This window comes from Scatophagus argus, chromosome 13, assembly GCF_020382885.2.
Source record: "Scatophagus argus isolate fScaArg1 chromosome 13, fScaArg1.pri, whole genome shotgun sequence".
NCBI classification, from domain to species: domain Eukaryota; kingdom Metazoa; phylum Chordata; class Actinopteri; family Scatophagidae; genus Scatophagus; species Scatophagus argus.
Genome location: NC_058505.1, coordinates 14,345,354 through 14,355,745, shown reverse-complemented (window position 1 = coordinate 14,355,745; position 10,392 = coordinate 14,345,354). Strand labels below are relative to the sequence as shown.

The window sequence follows — 10,392 nt, the reverse complement described above, 5'->3', positions numbered from 1 at the left end:
ACCACATGAGACAAAATAATAGAACCAGGTCATTAAATGCTTTGGCCAATGTGTTTAATACATTTATCCTGTCTTGTTCTACAAACAAAAATAACCCCAAACAGTAAAATAACACAATTAAAACACTTTGCTGTTAAAAACATTTACACGTGTGGCTGTCATTGGCCTGTCACTCGATTCTTTGCCATCTTGAACTCGTAACGTGGACATGCGCTCACTCAGACGTTTATGCTGATTTTAAATGAAGAGATTCCCAGAAGTAGCTTAGCACCAAAATCTAGGCTAAATTTCCACTGTAAAGCATACTTGATTTGTACTTTTAATACAAAAAAAATGAACCTTTATGACTGGTGGGATTTATTTATGTTTTTTAGTAATTTTCTAGACTTTAAAATCAGATTTGCACCTACAAGAACAGAGGCAGTCTTGATTGAAAGACTGAAACCAGAAAGTGCTTTAGGGAAACCTAGCCTAGAACAGATCAATCTGTCAACATTTACATTAGAGTCATCAAATAATATTGCATTACATCTTCAGATCACCTTTGATGTTTCATTTTTCGGTTATATAGGAGACACAAGACATGCTTTTACCACTTAAGATGCGAGACACACACTGAGGCCGGAAAATCTCAAAACCTTTGGCCCAGTCACTTTTCTTCAGTGCTGCAAACAATGGCTCTGTTCAGAAAGGAAAAGTAATGTTCATACTTTGTGCTCATCTTATGTAACAGAATCAGTTCATGGAAGGAGGAGGTAGCTACAATAAATGTTAATCTGGAGTTTTACTGATGCATAAAATCTGAACACCTCAAACCGCTTATGTGACACTACACAGTCCGGTCTGCATCCGGTCTCTAAACTGACGCAGACCGCATGCACAGTTCGTCTGCAGACTGGTGCAAATCCCAAAACCCTACATGTTTGGAATGGCCTTGTATATTTTGCCATGTGTGTGTGTGTGTGTGTTACCAGTGAGAAGGCCTTATTCATAAAACAATCCTATTTTGTGCTTGTGACTCAAATTAACCAAAAGATGTAGTTTCTTGCAAGAAGTAGTAGCATTTAGACAGTTCTCAGGTCTTATATGAACATATATATATATGAAAACTTAACACTTTCTCTTGTCAACACACAGGTATCAGATGAAAAATATTACTTCCCTGTTGGCCCAGGTGATGCAGGATCTGCTTTACAAAAAATATATATAACTCCAGCCTTGCTCATGTTTCATCACTGCTCACACTGTAAAGCACTTTCGAACAGGGATGATGAAGATCAGTATGTGTACAGAGAATACAGGAAAGAGGATATCTACAAAAATAAGCATTTCTACATAAACATTTAAAATGGGCCGTCCTTGTTTGACTTTCCTTTATGCTACAAGGTGTCCAGTTTGAAACTAGTCTTGCAAAGACTGAATCTTGTCAGCCGACAAAAAAAACAAAAAAAACCAAACAAACTGGAAATCAAATGTGTTATTATACTATATAGTCAATGCTGAACCCAGATCTGTCAACAGGTGGAGAATGCTGACTGAGAACATTTCAAACATGCCGACATACGAGCTTGCACGCACAAACATCACATGCACATACACGCTGACACGCGTAGCAGGCGAACAAACGTGGAAAGAAGCTGCTGTTTAGTAGACATTTAACACTCTCAGATTCACCTCCAAGCCGATGTAATCTGGAGCTTCCACGATATTTAAGAAGGAAAAAAAAAACAAAGCCAGGTTGGTTTCCTGTTAATATGAGCAGAATATAAACCGCCCTGAACAAGCAGATTGTTTATATGTCCAGCCTTCCGACCTGCTCTGAAAAACCTCCCCTGGAGATGTTCAACAGTGTCTCCATGGGGTCTCAGCTTACGTCTCCCACACCAAATTAGATGTGCTGTTCTGACAAGTGACCAAAAAACCCTGCGAGCCCTCCCGCTAGAGCCACGACAAAAATGAAAATACAAATACCTCACTACAATGCCAACCTTAACGATGTGGTCATAGATGGAAGAGCGCATCGAGTGAAACCCCTGCAAATATGTGACAGTGAGTGACTAATAATCTTAACATAAATAGTGACTGAGATAAATGAATAATTTTTCAAAAACTCAGGTGATGAGTGCTAACTTTTACTGACCGTTACATAAGAACAAAAAGGACAAAATTGGCTGTTAAAAAACAAGTGTGATGGATGAACCGGCTGTTCAAGTTGACAATTAAATGCTAAATGTCAAAATCATGAACAAAACAAAACAAAAACAAACAAACAAAACAAAAAAAGAGAAGCAGGAGCTCGGTGAACACCACATTACTCAACAGCTGAGTTAACTGGTAGCACTGACTGCGGACCCCCACAAAAGTGAAGGATTCAAAAGCGCTCTAGTTGTCTTCGTCTTCGTCGTCATCCTCGCTGATGAGGAATACGCGGGTGCCGCTGTGGTGGGGCGGAGGTGAGGGAGGTGGTGAGGTCTTGGTGAAGAAGGGCAGACGGAAGGTGGGAGAGGAGGAGCGCTCCTCACGGGTGGGGCTGCTGTTGGGGCTCTGCCTGGGACTGATGGCCTGCAACATGCGGCCCTTCCCTTCTTTCAGCATATGCTTCTGTGGAGGTGACACAGAAACAGGAAGTCATCATCTATGCAAACCCAGCACGACTTAAAAGCTCTGCTACAAACATTCAGCAGGCAAAAGTTCAGTGTCTATACACATCTGTGTAGTTTTCTCAGCACATTCAATCAAATTAGTTTGATCTGGAGACTTGGTCACTGTGGAGGATCTTATAATGAAACACAATGTCTGATTACACATTCTTCATCTGGGGAAAAAAACTTCCAGAGATTAAGATGCACGATTAACTGAAGCTGGGGCCAAAGGGTGATTAGCTGAGCCTAGCATAAAAGCTGGAAACCAGGAAACAGCTATCCCAGCTCCACCAGTGACTTCCTTCAGTTGCAACCTCTCGGCCACACCAAGACTGCAGGAAGTAGTGACTACACTGGACCAACATAAGCCTCAGTCATATCACAACCTGTCATTTTTATCCTGTATGGTTTAAACAAAACAGACAAAACTTCTCAATCAGTGAGCTTTCAAGGCACCACAATGTGCCAAGTCCTTATGCTAAGCTAAGCTATCTATGCTAATTGTCTACTGACTGCAGTGAGAGAGGTATGTTATATCTCATCTATCTCTCAGCAAAAAAGAAGATAAGTGAGAAAATGTAAACTAAATCACCTGAAAAAGTTTTGGGGCTTTTTTGGTATGAAATCTTATCAACTGGTGTTGCATAATGTGTTTCATATTTTCCATGAAGTGAGGAGTTAAGCTCATACCAGTACAGAGGTGGAACAAAGTCATTGTTTTACACATCACAACACATCACAGGTTAAGTCTCAAGTCTTGGCAAGTGAATCAAGTGTACGTCCAAGCTCTTAACTTTATGTTTCAAGCCCAAACAATTCATTATGGGCACCTCAGTAATTGTTAATGCTATTTTAAAGTGGTGAACAGAATAACAGCAAATCTACCAAAAATAATGAATGCTGTCCAAAATTGTATTTTTTTTACTATTAAGTAAACTTTACAGCAAAATAATCAGGGGTGCTTTGATTCGTTATTATGTATGTGTCACTGAGCCAAAATGTTTTCCAAGTTGCATGTGTTATACATGACAAAACCTTCCTTCCCTCTGCAACACAGGTCACCAACAGTGTACATAAGGATGTATTCTTAGTCACACTGTCTGATCAAATATTGATCAAAGACAACATCCTCACCAGAGCTCCCTCAGGACCAAACATCTGCAGGAAGTTGCCGATGAACTCCCTGGACTTCTCCTCCCATTTCTGGATGAGGTCGATGCTCTTCTCCTCCACCTTCTGGACGAACTCTTTGCTCTTCTCCTCCACGTCACGTACCTTCCTCTTCACCTTGTCCACACGCTCCTGCAGGTGGTACTTCTTCTCCTGATAAGGGTGGGAACAGCAAAGGTTACAAAAATAACATGAGAAGGCTGTAGCCGCTACGTATTCAAGATGAACTACCTTGCACACAAGCAACTGCTTTCACATGACACACTCACGCAGTAAAACCAGAGCTAGGTTTCATACATTAATGAAGCTGACGTTGAGCTCCTTTGCTGTGTATCCTCTCTGCAGGTTGCGTCTGACGTACACATCATAGTCACGGACTATACGCGTGATGATGTCAGACGTGGAGATGCCCTCTGTCCGCTGGGTGGGAGCGAACATACCTGTGGAGGGCATGAAAAGGTCAGCTGTCCCCAGATACTGAAGTTTATAATTATAATAACTGTCAATCAGACTGAGGTGAAGCAGCACTTCAGGGATGACTTTAGCCAGAGACTAAACCTGCCACAGTTCACAGATTTCAATCAAGACATGTATTTCAGGATGACGGCTTCCTGGTCTAGTAGTCACATAACATTTCATTTCTATAATCTTATAATATGTCAGATCTTGGTGGCTTCTTTTTTGACATTTTTCCTGTTTAAGGAGCAGTCACAGATTTGAACACATTTGTGTTAGAACGTGAGCAATTATCCTTTGCTTTATCTAGCTTATGGATGAGAGATTTCCCATTCTCTAAAACAGAAACCGACTGTTAGGTAGCAAAGTCAAAAATTATTTCATCAAAGAATTTTATTTTCTTTCAATTCTTTAAATTTTCTGGGTTACTTTGTATTGATTTACTTACAGGCGCCGTGTATAAATGCCAGATATGGGTGTTGCATATGCATCCTTGCATGTATTGATTTACGTTTCTAATACTCCCCTGTGAAAACTAGTATGAGTGTTAAACATGATGAACACAACATACCTGGAAGGATATTTCATTGGTATGACTGTATACTGTTCTATAACAATAAAAAACGGATCAAAATACACTTTAAACTGTAGTACTATACAGTACCATGTGTGTGTTGGAAGCAGTAGGAAATCCTGAACTGTAGCCCTTTAATTAACTGCAGCCCACACTAGCACTCTTGGTCACTTTGGCACTCACCAGCTTCCTTGATGTGCTTGTACACGTCATCACTGCCCGCTGATGAATATGGGATGTCGTCATGGGCCACAAAGTCGATCTGGAGTGGTCATTACAACATACATCAACACAGTAGACTCAGATCTTCAAATTGTACAGAAACAAAACTACACAGCAGGGAAAGGGTTGCACAGAGGGTGATTTGCCAACTCACTATATTAGATTCTTTTACTAAATTTATTAATTTCTTGGTGTCTCAAATCATGATTTCAATGAATGAACAGACCGAGTGTCCCTGATTACGGTTTTTGTCTTTTAACTTGTCTGTTTGTCTGTGTCATCCACTTACGCGATGTCTCGCAAGGAACTCGGGAGTTAACGTCCAGGGAGCATTTCGCACCACTTCATCCACATAGCGGCAATGCCTAATGGCATCGTAGCGCTCATCCTCATTCATCACTGTGAAGCCCTTGTATTTGTGGGTCAGATCATCACTGCACACTTTGGATAGTAAAAAAAAAAAAATACAGAAATTACTGTTTGAAAAGCTTTGACTATGATTTCAAATCTGAACAAAAAAGAAAAATAATGAAGTTGAACGTTTTGAAGCTGCTTAACATGGAAATGCTTGTTACTGCTGGAACGAGAGAAAACAGGCAGACACTGAAAAACATTGTGGTCTATGTTATTGTTACTTCAGCTGATTTTCTTTGACTTGCAATGGAAAAAACTGCACTATTTGTATAAAACAGACCCACTTTCCTTATCTTGCACTCTTTTCATTTATCTAACTTTTCTCAGATGTCTGAGCTTGTAAGACTTGTACTGGAACCTTCTTGTTTTGTTTTTTATTTTTTAAAGTTTCACAAGGAACTGACGAGATGTCTGCTGCTGTGAAAGCCCATATGGACCCAGACACTCACAGACAAAGATTCACACTCACCTCCGACAATGAGGTGCGTATTTGGGAAAAGGCATTTGGCTTGCATGAGTGCCCTGGCGTGACCTGAGTGGAAAAGGTCAAAGATGCCATCTGCATACACCCGCACTGGTCTATTAGCTGGAGGGAGAGAGAGACGAGACATGTCGACATGAAAGATTTATTCTGTGCAAAGTGAATCCAAAAACTGTACTTGTTTATTCATACATATGACTACAGATAAGATTGAGAGGAAATTTACTGATACTGGAGGAGGGGAGAAGAATGTGTAGCACAAGGGAAAAAAAACATGAAAGGTTTCATAAGGCCAAGAGGCGAGAAAAGAATCAGTCTCACGTGGTGTTCCCCTCTTGGCTTCCTCCATGTTGACTCTCACATAGGGTTTATTATCAGCTGGCTCCAACTCATCTGCGAATGGTGCAGGGTGCTTCAATCCCTAAAAGACCCATGTCATCAGAAAGGGAAGATTTCAGTGTGGAGGTCTGCTACCTATTCACACAAAAATTATAGCTGTACACCCCAGTGAATAATTTGCTTTTCCCTTGGCAAATGAAGTAAAATAATGATGCTTTGATCTCTGGAAACATCTGATTTGGAAATTGAGGGCACTTACTGTTTTAGTTAAACAGCTGATGATATTTTTTAAAGCTCAACACTCATCAGATGACACAAAGTCTGATGCATGACGCAAACAGCAGATACGAACCAATATCAGACCTCTGTAAAAAACTTGATATGTTTTTCATGCATACCGTGGGACATTACGCTGTAAGTTGTCATCCTTCTGTCACGGACATGCATGCAGGTACATGCACATAAACAGTTTCAACAAGCACAGAGCCTTTAGAAACTGCTGGACAACCATGCTGCTTGATAAGAGCCGAAGTGCACAGCTGACTCACCACAGTACATCTGGGGATTTTCCCAAGTCGCTCTCCCTCCTCGGTCTCCCCATTGGAGCCCTCTCTTCTCCTCTTTCTGGACAGCAGGAGCTCACTGGAGCTTTGAGCCTCCATCTGTGTCAAAGTAGCAGAAACAAATGCAATTAAAACACAACACATACTTGGCACAAACCCTACAATGCTGTGTCAACTGTTAAAGTTATTTAAAGACAAACACATACAGTTGCAGACACTCAGTTCTTCTCTGCATAATATGGCCACGTCCTAGACTTGAACTCTATATTACATAATTATAGCAAGGAATATATAGCAAAAAGTATAGACTGTAAATCTACACAGCAGTGTTGCTATAGCAGATGAAATATCCTCAGTCAACTCTGACTCAGTAACGGAGGGAGAATTACAGAAGTACGCTGTGGCTCAATCAACCACGAGGACACACTGGATTTAAAAAATAGCTTTTCATTGGCACACGTGCAAAGGTCATCTGAACATTAGACAAACACCACCTGTTTCAACATAAAACATTCTGTTCCTGAACATACAGAAAACCATGTTCAGCTTTCACTTCAGGTTCCTGTCTGGTCTGCTGTCATTTCCAGAGATCAAGTTATTATCACATTTGGCAACACAAGATCCAGCCTTTTTTCGCCAGACTTCAGCTGGCTTTGTTTTTTCCACATACTGGCAATGGCCAACTGGATGACTTTCTTGTGACCGCACATGGGGGTTTAGCACTACTTTTAAGCAATACAAAACTCCATTATCAAATATACTGAAAACCTTTGCAGTATCCATTAGGCCAAGGTGATGTATTCAAATCCTGTGTATCCTGGCAGAACAGGAGTAAAATAGTCTTTTAATTTTAGTTTAAGTAACACAATTCAACACACCTTCAAAGACAAAGTGACAACCACTCTAACTGCTGAAATTTAGTGGAACAATAGAAACTATCCTATTACAAGGGCTGCTGTGTTATGGGTTAAGGCTCTGCCCCATTCCACACATTCCATCACAGCACCCGCCATGAAGCCACAGTTCATTAAAGGGAGGGTTCATTACATATAAATTTCTTATTTTGTGACTTCTTTAACTTGCAGTTAAGTAGTAGCAACCATTCTGCTGCCGCGTCAGTTATGAAAGTGTGACTCAGTAGAACGAGTCACAGTAGTGGCAGTACAAGATCCTGGTGGTGACAGCTACCTGATCCAACACTGGGCACTCGTACAAGCAAGCCCCTGCCTCTTTCTCTTGGCAACAGCTGAGCCCTGAGAGTGTGAAGCCCTCCTACACACTGACAGAGAAGATTTACATGAACAGCACATGTCATCATAGCTGAAACAGGTTGCTATAATAGGAAAGCAACAAAAGGACAGTGCCAAGTCTTGTTTAACCAGATGCATCACAAAGAACCGCAACAGTCACTTCAGCCTAACTTGCCACAACAGCACCAGTTAAAAACTCATTCTGAAACATTCTTAGTGAATCGGGCTAGGTAGCAGAATTTAAGGCTGCAACTAATATATTTTCACTACTAAAAATATTCTGTTAATTACCTACATAAATGACTAATCAAATACTGTTGATAAATGACTGAAATGATTAATCAATAATCAGAATAGTTTCCCAATGACTTCATATTGACTAACCTCGTAATTTAATCCACTAATTGTTCCAGCTGTAAGAGTACTTACTGTAAACTGTAGTTTTTCTTATGACACTGTGGACATGGAGATACTTTAAAATGTCATTGCTGAATACTGTACTTAGTGTATTCAGAGTACAACTGAAAAACAAAAACTCAAATGTTTGGAATCCAATCTTGGCCTCCTGATGGTTCCCAGACCACACTTTGAGAACCACAGGCTTCAGATGCGTTTCACACAATGTTCTAAGTGTCCACTTGTCTCGTGTATTTTAATAGCTGACTTCGATAACGTCACAGACGGAGACACAGATATGCCAAAAGTTATCACAAGTAATGACAGAAGTGAATCCAGTAACCACAATAGCTGACAGAGGACTTGAATTGATGACACCGGCTGTGCTTTACCGTCAAACAACGGCTTTCACACGCTTTCGCCTATAGCAAAAATCCTTAAAATTAGTAGCCTAACTAACCCGGGCAGTGATGATAGCTGACTTTAGACAGACACATTAAGTTTCTGCTTGCTTACCTTGACTCTTTCGTCCGTAATGCTGCCTTATAGGAGTGGGCGGCTTCCTTGCCTCGTACGCCAGCACACTAGCAAGCTAACTGCAAAAAGCCCACTAACACTGCTAGCTATCGTCGAATGCTAGCTAGCAAGCTAGCTGTCAAGCTGGTTTGCTTGTTAGCCAACTTTAGCTGTTAGGTCGCTGGTTAGCTGATACCAGTAACGACGGTAAGTACGGATAACCCAGTATGTCCAACGCCTTATAGCTTACTGTACCGCTGGCACAAAACTGCAACTACCAGAAGGACATATAAATTATCAGCAGTGACAGCTTGTACTACAAGGCTGACAGGTCAACTCCACAGGAACTACAAAACTTCGACAACCTTAAAGGAACTGACATAAAGAGTCAGACATTTCCGGTGTTGAATCGCGTTGCCCCCTAATGGAAAGTCTGTTTATGGCAGAAGGGCGCCAAGTACAATAAGATCTTTACTGGATGATCAAGTAACACTATTTCTACAAATGGCACAAACTAGATATTTTTTGTAGTAATAGATGGTAGTAGAAGTAGACTTTGTAAAAACTTTACAATCAAAAGTCCGGCATTCAAAATCTTACTAAAGCAAAAATGCAATGAAGTCAAATGTTCAGTATTTATATATTACAATATATAAACATCTGAAATGTAGTAGAGTTGATGTAAAAAGCACGGGCGTTGCTAATGACATTAATGACAGTTCTGTTGTATTCAAGTGTCCCAGTCAGCCATGACAGTGTGACAATGAACCAAAACGCACAACACAAAAGGCAGCTAAATGGACTTCAGCCATCATTCATTTCATTTATTTACACAAGTGACATGACACATTCTATAACAGAGCTTTGACCCACATTTTACAGCATTTGTATGTTGATTCCAGCCTATTGTTTTAAGCTGTAACTGTTAGACAGTAAAGTCATGTTCATGTACAAATCATATGCACACGATATGGCCTATTGTAAAGAGTAAATACTTGTGTGTGTAAACCACCATTGGTCAGACAATTTCAATCCAGTCCTAACATGGAAAATGGGGCTGTTCTGGGGCTTGGCCGAGGTTTAGGTTTAGTTCTAATACCAGTGCTATAACTGTCTCACCTTATATAGGACCAGCTTAGGGCCAGCTGTGTTTATACAACTGGCTGAGATAAGGCTGCGTGACCCATACGCATTCCTGTTATAACAACCAGATTCAGACCACATGTAGACTGTCATTCTCACGTGGGCTGAGTAAAAATGAACAGTGTGGTTGTCTCTTGGACAGACCAAATTTGCTATGTCAGTTCTTTTCAGCCCATTTGACTCAAGAACCGCAAATTTCCATTTGCAGCAATCAATAGAGAGGTTT

At 40.6% G+C, this 10,392-nt stretch overlaps 1 protein-coding gene across 2 annotated transcripts; it reads right to left on the bottom strand.

The window, feature by feature from the left end:
• Positions 1-37: 37 nt before the first annotated feature.
• Positions 38-9,398, bottom strand: pcyt1aa (phosphate cytidylyltransferase 1A, choline a). 2 transcript variants are annotated; one of them, XM_046409192.1, is made up of 9 exons: positions 9,024-9,398; positions 6,847-6,960; positions 6,281-6,380; positions 5,948-6,064; positions 5,354-5,505; positions 5,026-5,104; positions 4,110-4,252; positions 3,777-3,965; positions 38-2,601 (listed from the first exon to the last, which is right to left on the bottom strand). In XM_046409192.1, exons 2-9 carry the CDS (start codon positions 6,958-6,960, stop codon positions 2,383-2,385), a joined length of 1,113 nt encoding a protein of 370 aa, XP_046265148.1. In that variant the 5' UTR covers positions 9,024-9,398; the 3' UTR covers positions 38-2,382. The 2 variants fall into 2 exon arrangements, with proteins under 2 accessions (XP_046265148.1, XP_046265149.1); XM_046409193.1 differs by lacking the exon at positions 9,024-9,398 and adding an exon at positions 7,068-7,242.
• Between the last annotated feature and the right edge of the window lie 994 nt (positions 9,399-10,392).